Here is an 18,598-nt window from a genome sequence, read left to right on the forward strand (position 1 = left end):
AGCTCAGTATGTTGGGCCTTAGGATGGCGGTACGTGAAGGCGGTCCATGGTGAGGAAGGCCGGAACTAGATATGGGTGATGAAATATTTTATATGATTTATAAGGGGTTGGACTGGATCCTTAAAAGTTGTAGTCATGTAATTTAGACTTGTGAATCAGTGTTGCAGTTTGTCATCAGTACCTGGAACTTCAGGTTGAAGCAGACCGTGAGCTCCTGCAGGGGGGGGATGGAGACCTGAGGCTTTAGTCTCCAGTGGTTGCACCCGAAGGTGAACTCAGCCACCTCCCCCCACAGACTGAGGTGAGGAACTGAGACAGAAATGGACAATAATTACAGTAAATCATTAACACACAGCACATAGGAACAGATTTGTAGAGCAGCTCTGAGGCTACTTTTTGTCTTTGACAATGTAGGCACCACGTTTGAAAAAGAAAATAATTTGTTACATTACATTTGTTACATGTACTACACAGTATCATCATCAAACAGAAAAACAGGAAGCAATAAATGTTGAACTGTATAAATGTACTTGCACTTCTCATTGGTCTCAAACTTTTGCTCTTTCATCTATAACTTTGAGAGACCATTTATGTAAGTGCGTAGCTGTATAGTGTTTAACTACAGCATACTGTGTTTGCTTTAGATATTTTTGATTTATTTACAGTCACCACAGTGATTTTCTCACAGAACTGTGGGTTTAGCCATGCAGGTTGTAATTTAAAGGATTAACACCTTTAGAAACAGGTTTATATCTTTGAAACAAGTCAGTTGTTTTAAATCATGTTGTCTTATTTTTGGTAAATCCTTAGCTATGAATTACCATAGCACATTTTTTTCAATATTTTGACACATTATTTTATCAAACTGTCAAATTATAGTCACACAAAACATTGTCCTACCTTGCTTCATAGCAGAGGGGCTGCTCAGCACAGACAAAGTGATTAAAATGTTTAGGAACTGTTGGAAAAAGGTCATCACAAAGCTGAAACAAAAGAAGCTTATTTCCTTTTCAAAATTTTCAGTTAGAGGAACCATTGTACATTAATAGGTTAAAAAGAGGTCATATTATAAACATATTTAAAAAAAAAAAAAAAAAAAACCTGAAGAGACATTATAAAGTGCTATATAAAACTCAAATATCCACATTTTAGGCTGATAGGTTGGTCTGACTAACCACCCAAAGCATTGGTATTTGACATCCTGGGAATGGCCTTCAACAATCAATCTTTCAAGTGTGATGAAATAATATATTTTCATCACTACTTAAAACATTGCTTTGTTTATAAATAATAATTCTGAGTTTCAGTCACGTGAAACATTTGGTTTTTGAAGTCAAAGTGTCTGTTAAAACCTTGAAAAAATCAAAGAAGTACTTACCTGCATAGATAAAATTATTCAGTTTTGTAGAGGTAAATCCTGGTCAGTACTTTCAGTAGCAGCAATACTTCATGCAGACAACCTCAAAGTGCCGTGTTGGTTTCAAACAATGAGCTCTGAGGCGGAGAGGACGAACCACAAACCTGCCTCTGCAAACAAGGATGGTATAACTAGTGTGGTGCAGAGACAGGTGTATTTGTGCCGTGATTGGTCAGCTTGGTTAATATGCATGTCTGCACCTGTGTGCAGGTGAGAGAGAGATAAATGGGTATGTGCATGCTGAATATTTTCTTACCATCAGTTTAAGTTCAAAAACAGAAAACCCCCACAAAAACGTGATTAGTTTGGACAAACTACTTTGTAGTAGTAGCACTACTTCCTGTAAATGCTTGCATGTGTAAAGCTAAACTGCTTTATGAAGCTCATATACATAAAAAACAGTGAACTGACCTGTATGTTAAAGCCAGTAACATTGTTATTAGTCTTTCCTCCATTTTATGTAAAATAATTTTCTAGATCTGGTAAAATCGTATTGCTACACTTCTGTTTTTACTGGGAAATCATTTTCAAATTAAGTTCCCTATCCCCATTTCACAAGGGACAGTTTAATGTAAAAGGTCTTATGCCCTTCTGATTTACCATCTTTATCTTCGTGTTAGTGTAATAGTATTTTGCTGTTTCCCGTATATCAACATAACCTCTTAAAACCAATGTTAAATCAGTAAAAACAAATGTAACGCTCAATTTTGTAGGACGTTTATTTCACTTAAGCAACCTTTCAAGGCATACAGTTTGCATATATTCCAATCTGATATTTAGACTTCATTTTTCCTTAGAGGGAAAATGTGAAGAAAAGTGCATAAAAAGTTAATTTTATTACTCAAAATGTACAATAAGCATAGCAATCCTTTGGCAATTAGCAGTTACAAATACAGATATAATTTTGATTATTAAAAACAAATACTTGTTTTGGTCAGAGGAAAATACCACCTTTCAAAAATACAAAAAAAAGAAGATTTCAAAGACACTAACACAGGCAGTTATTTCAAAAGATGAAAAAAATACAGTTAAGAACAGAGTTAACAGCAGACACAAATTTTTCCATCATGTCAGGGGGGATCTCCCAAAAACTCACTTGAGTTATACACAGAATATTGAAATAGGGACTTGTGTAAAAATTTAAAAAACAAGCAAAATCATGAGTTTATAAACCACTTTTAGACAATGACCAGGCTGTCCATCTCTACTTGTTGCCGCAGTCGGTGCAGAGGATGTCTTTTCCGTTGGCTATGAAAGGCTTGTTGGACAGACTGAGGGAGCATCTCTTACAGTTGAAGCAGTATTCGTGCCAGGAGCTGCCCTCATAGTTCACCACGTTCACTCCTTTACCAAAACCTGAGAAGACATGAGAGGACAGTCAAAGTTTATTCCAGCATTGGAGTTTTATTTTATAATATATTAAAGGGATATATCAAATTTAGAAGTGGGGTTGTATGAGGTATTTATGCATAGTTAGTGTATCACTAACAGTAGATGGCGGTTGGTGCGAGCTCAGTTTGGGTAAGCAGGCAGGAGTGCCACCATGGAAGCTAAGCAATGTACTACTGTGGATGAGGCGAGCAACAAAACGTATTGTAGCCACCTAAAAAAACATCTAAAACAATCAATTTCAATTTCAAATATTTTTAATATTTTTATTGCTTTACCTTGCCATCAGACAGCTGTTTTCAACAAACTGAAGCCGTTATGTCCATCTATGCTCTCACCAAAGCCCCCAAAACTCCTAACCAAATACCAAGTAATTTTACCTCGCAGAGCACAGGAGTGGCTGGTCTACCACTTACTTGATCAGTTAGTTTGTGTTTTTGTGCGACTTTGGTTGTTTATAAATTAAGTTCAGATTGACCAAAGTTGCACAATAACACAAAATAACTGATCAAGTTTTTGTAAAAGATTAATCCGTATCCTATGACAACATAATCTGCAGATCAACTTTAAAGCAACCTGTGATGGGGTTTTGGCAGCCGCAGCATTTCTTTGCCACAGAGTTCTTGTAGCAGTCGACACAGAAGACCTGGTCCTGGTGTTTGGTGAAACTCGTGCCTGCCAGAGGCTTTGAGCAGGAGCTGCACACAAAACAGTGGCTGTGCCACGGCTGGTCCTGGTAGTTCACTCCTCCGGAGGTAATAGCCTGGAGACAGATGCAGGAGAGGAGCCAGGTGTGAGAATATTGTTGTTGTATCTGTTGCTGTCAGATAGAATGATGAAGGTCTGTTTATTGTATGAAACTAACTACCTTTTTGCAGGAGACGCAGTGTTTGGCGAACTTCTTGTCATAACAAGGGCTGCAGTAAATGTCATTTCCTTTGGAGAGGAAACTCAGCGATCCTATTGGTCGTTTACAGTGGAAACAGGTGAAACATTCATCGTGCCAAGAGTTCCCTTTGTACTCCACACTCTCTGTACCTGCAGAAGATCGGAAAGGAGATAATGCTACTTCAGAGAAATGGGTAATGAAGACGTCAAATCTGATGTAATATCTCCGTAGGAACATGCGAAGGATTATTGAATATATATATGTATGTATATGTTTTTACAGTCAGTACTGTAATGTTTAGTGTATGTTTTTAAATATGGAACTTGGGAAAATTAGTTGTGCTTCAGGGCAAAGCTAATGGGGATCCTTACAGTTTAACAAAACCATGGTTTGATGGCGCTATTATGCAGTGCATCAGGCTACTAATCGTGCATGTTTTGATGAATGTGTAAGTTCAGTTCTTTTGAAAGCTTGGTTTTCTCTAAGATAACTCGCACTGCTTTTTTTCTGCTAATGTTATAAAATCGGGTTTTGCAGGTCATGGGTCTTACCAGCCAGTATGGCTTTATAGCAGCCGTGGCAGCGGGGAGCGTCCTCTCTGGAGCAGCACTTCCCGCACATGATGCGGTCGTCCTTGGTGCTGAAGGGTTCCTTGGCCAGAGGCTTGTAACACTTGGCACAACGGAAACACTCCTCATGCCAGTACCGGCCCTTATGGCTGAGCTCCTGATGGAGAGGGGAAGTTTGATGAGAGGTATGTGAAGGGAAAATAAAGGGGTCCCAAATAAGGAAGCTCTAGTGCAGACTGATAACGCACCTTTGATTCCACAGGGATGGGTCGATGGCACTCGGCACAGGAGTTGGCACAGAACTTGGTGTGACAGCGGACACATACTGGCCTGCCTTCGTTGCGCACGAATTTCTTCCCCCCGAGGTCCTCCCGGCAGTAGAAACAGTGCGAGCTGTCTGCCATGGTCGCTCCGAGGGAGACTCACAACTACAACAGATAAACCAAGAGGAAAGGCAAGGTAAAGTCCTGCTCATCATAAAGTCAGCATGTAGAAATCATTTTAAATATAAAACTGATAATATGTTTGGTTTATAGGAAGTCAGAAAATGTTGAAAAATAATCCCAAAGGTTTGTTCTTCTGTCTCTTTATAGTTACTGTACTGCATTTTTTATTGGCTTGTAGTTTGTCCTGTTGTTTGCACCTCTAATCAGCTGCTCTCAGTGATGGCAAATATCACATCTTTCTCACAAAGTATTCCAATTTGAGAAAAACACCACATGGGGGTGCTGTTGATCTACTCAGTGTCAGAGTCCCCTTTTTATATTTACTGCTGTGTTTTGCTGATTAGACACCTATCATTTGCCACTCTGACACAAAAATGGCGCCCCTTAAATATTTGTTTTGTGTAAAAACATAGCAACCAGGTGTACATACACCTGAGTTTCTGTGTGTCCACCTGTGTGTTTGCATATGTGCACAGCATTCATGACAGAGCGCTTATGTAGTCTGCGAGTGCGATACGTTCCCCCTCACTCAAACATCTTATCTGTGCCTGATAAAAGAACTCATACATCTGATAACCTGGACAATAAAACTCGTCGGCTGATCTGAGAAGCAGACAAATGACCATCAACACATGTTTGAATCATAAAATAAGATGATTGAAAATGTCATTTCATGATTTTAAATCAAATTCTCAGTAGTTAATTTCAGGGTAGTTAATTTGCTCACTGTGCTGTAAGTGGACTTGTTTAAATTGTTAATGTAGAGTTTCCAAACCTCAAGTCTAATTATGAATGGGAATTTATCTGTATTTATTTAGAAGGATAGATATTAAGAAGACAAACAAAATAAAAATACAGTTTGGATTAAAGAAAAAAAAATAAGCAGATGTGTTCCTCAAACATCTACTGCAATTTTGAAGTATTTTTCTGATTTTTGCACAATGAATCAATATTACATATATTGAAAAGCATTGTATTTTATGTCTCCATATGTTGGTGGGCCATCATGATAACTGCACTACAGGGGACACTTAATCACTAAAATTAGATTTGGAAAAAAGTGGATATATCTATATCAATATCAGTTATCGGCCAAGTGAATTGTTATATATCAGCATATCAGATATCAGCAAAAAATCCAATATCATGCATCCCTAATTCAAACAGTTTTAAATATTCAGAATTGATGTGTATCAATAAGTCAGTATTTTCACAAAACTAAGTACTGAGAGCTTTACTTAAGTAAAGGATCTGATTACTTCTCACTGCTGTCCACCTTCTAGTCGAATTCAGCTCCAAAACTGGATTGCAAGCGATTATAATTGTCTTCATTATCCTTATGTAACTGATTTCTCACACAATATAGTCACTCTCCCAAAAATACAAGACTCACAAACTTCCTAAACATAGAACCAAAATCACCACGTTGATCACCAAAAGAGCGGTGATTACAGGGTCGGGATTTCAGATGGTAAATAGTACAGGACATGATGGCAAAATCACAGCTACACCAGTGATGGCTGAAGACTGTTCACTCAGTTATTTCCCACATCAAGTTCATGCTGGCTGACCGCGAGGAATTCTCCTAAACTGCTGTGAGAGAGCTGTGTGTGTGTGTGTGTGTGTGTGTGTGTGTGTGTGTGTGTGTGTGTGTGTGTGTGTGTGTGAGTGAGGTGAACACATGAAGGAATGCCTGGTATGACTAATGTGGTGAGATCTGGAACATTGACAATTCTGTGACAGATCCTCCACCCCCCCATCCCCACCCTGCACACACACCCTGCACACACACCCTGCGCGCGCACACACACACACACACACACTCCACATCTTACACGGACCACTCCCTCGGAGACCAACAAAACCACAAACTATAGCGTTCACCTCCTGGTTGGAGTGGCATGTCAGCACAGATTCATGAGGAAGTTCTGGTTTTGGCGCAGGACCAACATTACCACAGGTTTAGGCTGCGTTCACAAACACTCAAATCCTCCCTTTTCTTGTGCCTTTTATTTAAACTCAGATTCTTTTTATAGGCAGTGGCTGCCAGCTAGAGTCATGTTTGTCTTTATCAGTCACAGGTGGATGGAGGCAGCAGATCCTGTTGCATGATCTTTATGTGAAGGACAAGTTGTTCTGGTTTTAAAACAAAACCACTGAACCTTTTTTTTAAAACTAGAAATTGTTATACAAAGATTTTAGGTTAAAAATAGGTTTGGTTTGATTAAAGATGTGGGAGGATGGTGGTCCACTGAAATTAGAGTCATGACCTTCATATTTGTCCCAGAATACTCTGTTTTTTGGACTATAACAGCTATTATACAACACACTGTCTCTTGTGCCAATATTCAATGTCTTAAAGGTCCAGTGTGTAGCATCTAGAGTAATATATTGACAGAAACATGTAACATTCATAAATATGTTTTAATATTGTATAATCACCTAAAACTAAGACTTGCTTTAGTTTTGTTACCTTATAATGAGCAATTTATATTTACATAAAGAGCAGGTCCTGTTTCACTGAGTCTGCCACTAAACACCGGCTCTCGACAGGGCCATCTGTGTTTTTTGTGTGGCCAACAAAGTTCACCTACATGCTTTGTACATGGGAAAAGTTTCAGTGGAATCCCATTTTTACCAAAAACAGTACTTGTATGTGGGTTTTTCAAACAGGCAAATAGGCAATAGACGCCTTTTCTGTTGCCATTAGACCAGAGCTGTGTACACGCCTCTACAGCAGATGACTATTCGGGTTAGTAAACAGGAGAAAGCAGTATGGAGGCCAACGAAAGTTTTACAGTGGTTACCTGTTTTTTATATCTCTTATTCATACCTTTCTTACAAACTCGGTGTAGACTGAACAGTGTTTGAGCACCGCTTCAGCGGAGATGGACAGTATTTTGTGTCGGTTCTTCATTGCATCTTTAAGCAGCCAAAATTAGCGAGTTCACCTGGCTGTTGCTTTTGCATCACTGCCGATCGTAGCCGTGCCCTGTGACTACTGCAGTCATTTAACTTGGGTCTGAATGGTAATTGTAACCTTTTCGATTACATACAAAATTTAGATGTTAGCAGGTTTTATCGGCAATGTTGCAACCTCACCACAAGATGCCACTAAATCCTACACCCTTTTCAGTGCACTTTTTTTAGTTTGGTAGTTGTATTCAAAAAATAATACTGGAAATGTATCAGTTTTGAAACTAAAAGTGGGTTATAACAAGACTGTGCATGGGCACCTTTAGCTGTACGCTAATGCCACCACACTGAGATACTCACAAATGGCAGTGCTAACATTACGATGCCGAGCAGCAGGAGTAATGTTTACCATGTTAACCGTCTTAGTTTACTAATCATACTAATTAGCTTATGCTGATGATTATCATTAGTTTTTCAGTTATTTGGTCATAAACCAAAGTATTAGACACATTTAAATTTTGACCAGATGATGGCCCTGGATAAAAAAAAAGTCAGGAAATAACAAAAGTCAGTCAGATTCATGCTCTCGAGGAAATATACATCTCTGGCAATCCGTCTCATAGTTGAGGTTTCTGTCTGGACCAAAGTGGTTCACCAACAGACAGAAGTTGACAATCCAGAGCCAGACTGCTATTGTGGCCAAAAAATACCATTTACAGCAAATGGCTATAAAAAACAATGACTGTCTGGCTCACTTAATGTAGAGGTCAAGTATCTTGACCCAGTGCAGCACGCTTTTCTTTATAATCAGTGACTTTGAGCTCTGAACTGTGTCATCAAAAAAACATTAGGGAAACTTAACTTAACTTTCACTTTTTTTTTCTCCACAGGAAAAAAAGAACAAAACTGAAAATGATAAGCTATGAACATCTTTTAATTTTACCATTTGAGGTGTATGTAATTAAAACTTTTTATGCTAGAATTTTCTCTGTGGAAAAGCCACTGAAACAGTGACACACAAACTCTTCAATCAAACAGTTGAATACAAAGATGTGCAAAGAAAACTATTTTTTATAGAATAAAAAATATATAGAAATATAGCATTAACACATATTTTATGCAGTCATGGAGGACAAAAATTCAGACCAGTAGCAGAAAGCACATCATACAGTCAGTTTAACATACACTGCTTTGTTACCCAGACTCTGTTCGACTGCTGTTTGAGATATGTGGCCGAGGTTAAAGGGTGCTACTGTTAATGAAGTTGATTAAATAACTTCTTTTGTGCTCTTGTCTCCTCAACAGACAATAAGGCTACAAACTGACTTCGACATCATGTGGAGTGGACATACATCTTCCTTTCTGTGAGCTGCTAATTCATTATTCATTAACGGAAAAACCAGCAGCAGCTTTATTTGATGACTGGGAGAGGCTACTCATCCATCTCTAGTAGAGGACAGCAAGTCAGGCCAGCCAAAAGTAAGGTCTGGTTTTTACCTGTTATCTTCTATTTCAATTCCTTGCCTCTCCCTAAACTAATAAGAATGAACGCATAACTTTCCGTCACTTTTTTTAATTGTTTTTCGTCAAAACTTGCTGGGTGTGGAGCATGCAGCTACATGAAGTACTGTGTAGCTCAACGGCTGAAAAGCAGGCAATAATAGTGCTTGGCTACCAGCATCGTGAAATTGTTATCTGATGGGAAGCAAACAATGGCTGACAGGAAGCAAGCCAGTATCCACACAGGTTTGGAGGAAAATAAATCAAGTTTCACTGACGTCAGACTGCTCTGAGGACGGTGTTGCTGCACGTCTTTACTTTGTTGCCCTGCAATAAATATTCTCGCTGTGTCATGGCACGACAGCACGCATGCATCATTTTCTTGTATCCAAACTGCTATTATAAACCTCTATGTTTGATCGCCATGGAAACAGTTAAATGTGAAATTAAGCCATGTCATAGAGTTGGAAGGCGGCGCTGCAGCCAAGAACAACTCTGTGTGTGTATTAATCACATTGAGGGGACGTAAATCTGTTGGTAAAGTGACATCATGAGGATTTGCATCCCATTTCAGGACGAAAAACAAGTCTCATTTTATTATAATCAAGAGTTAGTTTTGGGTTCACGTAAGGATTGAAGTCAGGCAGTTTTTCCTTTAAAATGCTTATTATTCATATAAATATTCTGATAAAATTGCATGTTTTTCCTGTTTCTTTAAGAGAAAAGAAATCATACAACACAACAAAAATAAGTATTGCCAGATTGCCAGGGGCAAGTAAAACGTCATGTTGAAAATCTAGCAACTAACTAACAATCTGGGAAAATAGAATAAAGCACATTTTTTTCTGAAGGTCATGATGGAAATAGCTATGGAGTGAGCCATCTTGCCTTCTTTTCTTCAGTGCATTGCTTAGCTTCTGTGTCAGTACACCAGGCTGCTTCTCCAAACTGGGGTGTTTTTGATATACTGTCTATCAAAAAGTTTCCCATACAACCCCACTTCAAAAAATCTGAATTATCCCTTTAACCCAAAATAACTAACAGTGAGTACACATAGACGCATACAGTCTGTAGAGTTCAAAACCGCCAATGAATTAGTTGTGACTTTCTTCAAGTCTTGCTTCCTGTTTGTTTCCTTCGCTACCTCTGTTAAAGTTTCAGTTACTTCACTGCAACAATTAGAGCTGCAGTTGGAGGTCTGTGCTGTGGTGTAAAAATAAAACACAGAGAGGTGACATCATGTCATGTGGATGAGAGGAAAATCACGCACACATTTTGAAACACACGGGGGACGAAAAAGAAGTGAAAATAAGGCAACAGAGAGAGACAGGAAAGCAGCCAGGATAAACACGACCAGACAAACTAAAATAAAATAGTGTGCATTTGAGTGCGTCTGCATGTACCCACCATCTGCGTGTGTTAGTGTGTGCTGGCATGAGCTTATCGCTGAAGAATGTAGTGGAAAACTGAGAAACAGGAAGTCTCCATTGAGACGGTGAAGTAGGCATAATTCGCATACACACACACACACACACACACACACTGAATTCTAGATAATGTTGTAGCTATTAACCGTATTTACAGTGACTTCTCATTAATGCCTCACATACCACAAGCCCTGTCTGACCTTATGTTACACAGAGTGTGCTGCAGGTGTGACCTCTACTTCCATGCAGACTTGGCCTGTAAAAACATCCTGGCTCTTTAATCATTGACTTGATTTGGGAGCTGGTAGAAAATTTCTCTTACTGGGACTTCATAGTGGTTTAAAACAGATTAGAACTGGAACTCTGAATATAAAAAATATCCATTTTAAATGTATCTTCATCCTGACCTGCAATCCACACCTGAGCTGTTTTAATGCTTAAAAATGTCTTTTCAACTTGTCTTTACCTACTTGTCTTTCTGTGCATTTTAAATAAATGACCAAGATGTTCTTTCTTCACTTCACACAAGTATACAACTGATAATAAAGGTTTACTCATTGTTTAAATGTCATGTTGCAATGGCTGGCAAAGGAATGACCTTCAAGTTGTATAAGTCTTTTGTGGTCTTAATCTATAAATGGTCATTAAATGATTGTGTTTAAACACTGTGTTGTTTTTACAGCTTATAATGAAAGGTTAAGTCCACCGAAAACGTTAGCAGTGTACTTGTAGCACATTATTTGGATATTTGTTTTAGTGTAGAAGTGCAAAACAAATAAAAATTAAATATCGGCTTCGTCCCACAATTATTTTCATTATTGACGAATTTGTAAATTATTTTCTCAATTTATCTTTTGTTCTATAAAATGTCAGAAAATACTACAAAATATCCATAAAAAGTTTTCAGAGCCTATGGTGATATCTTTAAACTGTTCTGTCCCTGTAACAGTCCCAAAACTTAAAAATATTTCGATTTCAGATCATAGAAGGCTAAAAATAACTGTAAGCAAATACCATTAAAAAAACAAGTTTGATGCCGATTAATTTTCTTTCCTTTGAAAAATCAACTGACTGTTGTAGCTTTAAAAACAAATACATATTTTAAAGATATTTACTGCATGTTGCAAAGTAAAATTTTGATTAAATGGGCAAAAATATTCCGCTGTATAAAGAAAATTTCACATTTTTTTGTCTTTCAGAATGAAGCAGCAGGAGCTTTGAACTGAATTCAGAAGTCTGCATCATTAACATCTAAACCAACGAAAGTCTCAAAAGACCAGAATGCATTGGATCCACAAGACCTGTGAGTAAGAAGCTGTCCTCATGAACAGGCCGAAATGTTCCCAAACTAGTTGGCTGTGTGTCTGTTTAACTATCTTTACAACTACCACAGACTGATGGGATTTAGTTAAGCCCCCTCTGGGGTGTTTCAAATATTCTGGGAAATGTGTGTTTTAAAAAGTGCACAGAACATCACTGACTCATGGAATAAATAATGGCAATGCTCCTTACTGTAATCAGAAACAATTTTAACTTAATTTTACTAAAACCTGCATCCATTCATTTTTGGCCACTTGAGAGCAAAAACTATAAACAACATTTATAGACAGAAAACATCATTGACATTCATTTGAGTACTGATTATTATTCACTGTTTTTTAGCTTTATTTTGGTCTTATGAAACTCCTGAGGGAAACATGTCACTGGAAAGAGCAGTGAATGAAGCCAAATTAAAGTTGGAAGCTGTAAACTCAAAACAATGAGCTGAAGGACGCTAAAAAATGTCTGTAGAGCTGAGGGGAACTGAACAGGGGAGCACAAAATTCCCTCTGTGTAATTTGATCCATTGTACTTATAAAAATATTGATTAGAGCAGCTTTAAAGATCAGTGTATCTCCGAATCATGGCCAAACTGCAACATCCCGCTGTGAGCGTTCCCACCCCCGATTCCAATCATACCATCTCAAAAATAAATACACAATATACGTATTTGAAACTGAGCCGCGAGTTCAGCTAAACATTTGCACTCCACATCAACCTACAAAGAAAGATAATTGTTTTCTTTGGCTCCGGTGCACCACATTCCAGACAGTAGAATAACGCTGATACAAGAGATCTGAGTCGTGTAGAGAGAGGTTGAAGAAACGCAGCATGTCCCACTATGACAGGACACACATGATGATTTTACCAGAGGCTGCTGGTTAGCTGTACGTCAACCTACCTCACTTTGTCTGTTTTGTCTCTGCATCTCAGTTACACACTCGTTCTGTTTCTGCACTCTTCTGCTGTTCTCTCAGTTCATTTACTGAGACGTCTTTCAGAACAGAGCAGCTGACCAAACTAAAAACCTCCAGCAGCAGCGATGTATGACCAATTTCCATTTCCATGAATATCTTTGACATTTTCTGTGTGTGTGAGGAAACCCTCCCTGCATTGGCACCAGATCAGCGCTGTTGGAACTCTACAGAAGGTCCAACGCTAACAGTAAAATTTAATGTTAAAATGATCCCTCCGTGCTGTCTTGAGGGCTTGTTTGCTTCCAAAATCTCCCTTCATAAATCTCTAACCAACAAAATCCCCTGCAAATCTCACTTTCTAACCATTCTTCCAGATTCTAACCCCAACATCAATGATCACACCAAACCCTTACTTGAACTAAACCACTTCTAAACTAATGCCAAACGTGACTATTTCTGTATTAAAATTACATATATAAATGTGCCTTCAGGGGACCAAACATTAGATCATTTACCATCAATTTAACAGTTAAACCACAAGGCTGAGTGAGCTCACAGATGGGTGCCAAATTAAAGGAAAAACATGGTCAAGAGTCTCCAGAACAACTTCAATGTTCCTGATTTAACAAGTCTCTTTAACGAAAAATATTCACTCGTTTGGTGTTTTGATGATGGCGGTGGATAGAGCTGTCATGTTGCTCCAATAGTTGTTTGGTTAGTTCGAGATCTGGTGAGCATGAGCGCGATTTTCTCTTTTGTCATGTATGGAAAAATCTATGTTTTTAAAGTCTCTTCACCCATTACATTTTTTCACTCTATTTGAAATAGTTTGACAGTTTGGGAGGAGATTGATACCGCTCTGTGAAGCTACAGACAGGAGATGTTGGCTGCCTACCAGCTCTAAACAATCTCTGAACCCAACAGCTATCAGTTTGATGATGATAAGCCTTTGGGGGCAATGGTCATTATCAGGGATTCAGATGTAGCCAGTGGATTTTCTATTATGTGTGCCGGCTAATCTCTATAAACAGATACTGTATCTGCATAGGTTTGCAAACTCTGTAGGCGACCGTATAAGATCTTGGTATCTGAAGCATTCTGGTTTCCATTTGTAGTCTGATTTATATTGACCAAAGTGCATACTTTTTCTTTTTACTTTTGATAGTCACTACAGCTGCCCTATCAAATTATGTACTATTGCATGCAGTATGCAGACAATAATACTACACTGTGCCCTGGGCTTTGACCGTCTTTATCATATACCCATTACCTGGGAGATAAAACAAAACACCATTTACCAAGCTCAGCAGAGACAGAAATCAAACCAGAGAGCTCTGCTGTTGATATTTTGCAGTGTTTAATTTTTTAAGTTATAACTGTGTATACATTGTGGATTACACATTTTATATGGGTTGAATTAGACTAAAGATGCATTTCTCTATCATTATTTTCATTTTTTTGTTGGTGATAATCTCTGATTATTTTGTTCACTTAAACAATCCATATTTCTGCTATTTCCATTTGACTAGTCGTCAGTCACTTTGATGCCCTGTCATCCATCACTGCGGCTTCTGTCAGTTTTCATTCAGCTGTCAGCCAGCTGTCAAGATGTGACAAATCTGCCACTGCACAGAGGACTGTGGGTCAGAGGATCCAGAAAAGCATGCTGGTTTGCATACTGCAAAATCAGATTGAATGCAATACAACATCCTGGTATTTTTGGCATAGTACATTTGACATACTATGCATTGGGACCTACTAAATCTTTTTGCCATATTATATAGTATGGTAGTATGGATATTTGAATGCACAAGCAATCTCTGAACCCATTGGCTATTGACTGAAGATGATTTGGCTTTATTTTATGTTTTTTATAATGTATCTGCAATCATATGCAGATATCTGTTTGTAGAGATTGGCCAAAATGTTAAAACAGGATAGGGCTGGACCCGACTCAGAATTGTGCCAGCTGAATCAGATTTGGCCGATCAATACGAATATTTAATGATCCGTTTTGTTTTCTATATAAAGTTTGAAAGTTTGAACTGGCTTCATGGACGTTCACTGTGACAGCACCATTCATGTCATATAGTAAACAAGCTGACAGCATTATCGACAGATCAGAAATGTGCAACAACATTTTTTGCCGACACAAGATGTCAAACAGAAGCCAGAGACTGTATCGTATTAACTTGCTGTAAATTCATGTGTTTAGCTGTAAATTCACCACTTCTTAACCTGACGGTGCGGTCTCCCTCTCCCTCTGTGCCGCTGCCTGCATGTCTGCAGCTGTAAAGAGTAGTGTGAAAGTCAAGAGCACTCACTCTGTAGCAAAATCTGGGACCAAAACGTCCCCAGAACTACACTGTTGCTCAATTTATAGCAATCTCAGTTGACTTATGGTCTGCGACTGATGATTAGAGTTTCCGATTGTAAAGGGGCAGCCCTAGAAGAAGAAGCCTTGGCTTAGATATTCACTGACTACACCGGCTCAGCCCAAAATACCCGAAAGAAAATACTCCGTTAGTGTTTATCTGGCTATGAAGTGTTAGGTTAAAAGAGAGGTGAATAAGGTTAGGATTAGAATAAGGGTTACATCTCGTTACTTATAAGGTAAATCATCTTTGTGTATTACGAAAAAGTAAATGGACAGAATGGATTATGGCTGTGTTTGGCTTCGTATTTAGTCACTACAAGTGGCATTGTAGCAGAGTTCATAACTGGTGTTAGTGGGTTTGTCTTGTACTGGTAGTAGGCGAAAGGGGCGTGTCATGTGCGCTGACAAGAGAATGTGGCTGCGGATATACATGTCTCTGAAATATCGCCTGTTGTCCCAGAAGCTTATTGTCATCAGACAGATAGCTAATGGTTTTAGTGATTGCATTTCTGAATGGTCAATACAACTCCCACTACAAACAGGAAATGGACCACTTTCAATACCAACATCTTCTACCATTGCCTACAGATTCTGCAAACATGCAGATATGTTTATAGAGATTGATCGCTAATAAACATGTATATTGTCCACAAATACGTGGGATTGAGTGATTTTAGACCCCGCCATTTTCAGCCGTTCAAATAAAGACATAAAAAAGGAGTAAAAGAACATATATGAAAATTTTTGAAAATTCATTTGTAAAAATATGTGGGAACCCCGTGTAACGTCTAACCATTTAATCAGTCAGGCAGCTGCTGTGTCTTTTCTCGTAGCCATCCTTGACAGCCTCCCTGTTACACAAAGCCACAGGAAAGCTTTTTTTTCTGACAATTTCACAACCACTGACTAATATCTGTAAACTCAAACATATTGCAACAGGTTTTAATGGCCGCAGGTCAAACATAACACATCACCAAGTTACTCACTTAAAATCTATTTCACCTTCAAGAGCACTCAAACTGCAGAGCTCCATTAAAAACCTGCATTAAAACACTGCTAATACAGACTTTGCCATTGGGGATCAATGAAAAGAAAATCACGGCGTCTGTATCCCATTTACATTCTATCCTGTTAAAGTCATGACAGGCAAAACACAACAGGGAGTTCCCATGACATGAAGTCAGACAAATTACATAAAGTTTTACAAGCCTGTGATGTATTTTATGGGACTGAGCTCATGGTAATTTCTTTAACGTGCAGGCACCGGCTTCAAATTGCACTGAAAACTCCCTACGGCTTTCTGGTGTTTGTGCGCATCAGGCAGCAAAAGGTCAGTCACACATATGGGCCTTGGTTTAGTTATTGTCTTGTGTGTCTGTGTGTTTGTGCACGTGCGACAGTGTGAGATGTTACCACTGTAAGTACATCCATGTGGCTGTTAAAGTCAGCAACATTAAGGAGTCTACATCCAGAAAACTTTAAAGAAGTTGCAAAATCTGTGACATGATGTTTCCTTCTGTAATCTTACTGGAAAAGTCTCCTTTCACATTTCAGTTTTATTTAACCCTTGTAGACCTAAGCAAATCCATCCTAAAAGTTGTTTTTCTTAATATATTACCTAAAAATTAGCAAGAAAAGAAAAGTAAAAAATATTCTAACATTCTTTTTCTCTGGCTCTCTCCTATTTAAGCATTAATTCTCAGGCTCATTGCCTTTTTTCACATGTTTCTGACCAGCATTAAACATATTTGCTCAGGTTTCAAAGGTAAAATACGTGTGAGAGGCATCTGAATACAGCACTAGAAAAACTGATGTCAATCCAAGTTTATATATTGGTTAACAGGCAAATTTACTTGTTTCAGTCAATTTACTAATAAAGTTTTCTCCCTATATTTTAGAGATTTCAGTCACACAATCTGCCATGTGTGCTGTAGTCGCACATATGGATCCTCAATTTACTTCACAACCTCTTGCACAATAACAATAACTGGTAAAGTCAACACTGATGCCATATGCATCACTTACAAGGATGCAAACACACTCTCTCTCTCACACACACACACACTAACACACACGACAATGAAAAATAGCAGTACAGGAATTTTAATTGACCTCTGTGATGCATTTTTTAGCCTCAGCGGTTCCATCACTGGCTGAAAAAAAGGAGACTTCATAACTGGAAACAGATTTCAGGAGCAGCCCAGGCTTCCATAAGTCAGCATGTAACTGTAGCTCTAACACACACACACACACACACACTTACACAGACAGCCAACGCCCCAGACTGACTTTAAGACTTGTTTCCTCTCCGGATATCAAACTGCAGTTTTGCAAGTGAAATGTGCGTGAAATCAGATCATAAGATGTGTGATGAGGAAGAAAGTCAAATGCTACTGTACATTTGTTAGCGGGACATGCTGTAAAAGGCGATCTGCCATTAAAAATGTAATAACTTTTCAATGATCATATGTTGACAATGGACTAATAAAAGATAAAAGTGCGTCTCGCGAGTTTGGCAACAATTTAATCAGGTGTCATATAAACTGCAAATGCAAACTACCTAACAGCTGTGCAGTAGCAGGTCGGATTTGTCTAAAAACACGTTTATGCTGGATGAGATTTGGTTAAACTGCGTGCTGTAAATAAGCAGCGGTGCTCAGCAGACAGCTTACCGGGTTCAGGGTGATGACGGCGGCGTGGATGAGCGCTGCTCTCTAAGCTGTGTGGAGGCAGCGGAACTCCGCTTTAACGAGACCCTCACGCGTTTTAAGTACTGCCATCTGCGGCTGCGTCAAGCTGCGCGCAAACGAGGTGCAGACTGGAAACGGGATGTTGTACCTTCAAAATAAATGCAACGCTCGAAAAGAAGTGGAGTGATTTTACCTTCAAAATAAAAGTAAATGTGACCAGCTACTTGACTAAATGTGTGAGCGTGCTAAAAAGACAGCAGTATTTTTATACTTAGCTTGTGTGTTATATCATACCAGTACATATTTTAATTTACTTTTCCTGAATAATTTGAGGAAAAGTGAAAAAGCTGAAAATGAAACATTCATCTTTGACCTTGTAAAACTGTAAAAAGAAAAAAAAATACATAATGACAAAGCATCCACTTTAGTTTTTCCGCTACTACAGTAGTTCACTATCTTAACCAGTGGATGGGGTTTGTTCAGTTGTCATAAAGAATCTCCATATAGAAGAGAAAAAGGAAAATTAAATTTATAAGTTACAGTAGGTAGGATTTAGGGGGACATCTGAGTTGTCAGAACTATTTTTTTACATCAGTCATTTTCTTTATTTCAATCATAGGATGTATATAAAGATGGACAACATGACAGTTCCTCCAAAGTGTAACTTTTCAATCTTGATCGCCCCCTGGTGTCTGGCTGCAATATAGGTCATAAAGCCCGCCCCCTGTGTCAGTGAATGGG

General features: G+C 38.5%; 1 protein-coding gene across 1 annotated transcript; it reads right to left on the bottom strand.

The window, feature by feature from the left end:
- Window positions 1–2,118: 2,118 nt before the first annotated feature.
- Window positions 2,119–17,952, bottom strand: LOC121952919 (four and a half LIM domains protein 1-like). Its single transcript, XM_042499799.1, has 6 exons — window positions 17,840–17,952; window positions 4,513–4,692; window positions 4,247–4,421; window positions 3,675–3,844; window positions 3,383–3,569; window positions 2,119–2,773 (listed from the first exon to the last, which is right to left on the bottom strand). Exons 2-6 carry the CDS (start codon window positions 4,666–4,668, stop codon window positions 2,622–2,624), a joined length of 840 nt encoding a protein of 279 aa, XP_042355733.1. The 5' UTR covers window positions 4,669–4,692; window positions 17,840–17,952; the 3' UTR covers window positions 2,119–2,621.
- Window positions 17,953–18,598: the final 646 nt, after the last annotated feature.

Source organism: Plectropomus leopardus, chromosome 13 (assembly GCF_008729295.1).
Source record: "Plectropomus leopardus isolate mb chromosome 13, YSFRI_Pleo_2.0, whole genome shotgun sequence".
Lineage (NCBI taxonomy): Eukaryota > Metazoa > Chordata > Actinopteri > Perciformes > Serranidae > Plectropomus > Plectropomus leopardus.

What these genes read in the sequence shown, in the direction of transcription:
- LOC121952919 (XM_042499799.1), bottom strand. Translation starts at nt 4,668, where the DNA reads ATGGCAGACAGCTCGCACTGTTTCTACTGCCGGGAGGACCTCGGGGGG. An exon ending in CTATAAAGCCATACTGGCTG is followed by an intron (nt 3,845 to 4,246) that starts GTAAGACCCATG and finishes GATCTTCTGCAG; the next exon opens with GTACAGAGAGTGTGGAGTAC. An exon ending in CTGCCAAAACCCCATCACAG is followed by an intron (nt 2,774 to 3,382) that starts GTTGCTTTAAAG and finishes ATGTCTTCTCAG; the next exon opens with GTTTTGGTAAAGGAGTGAAC.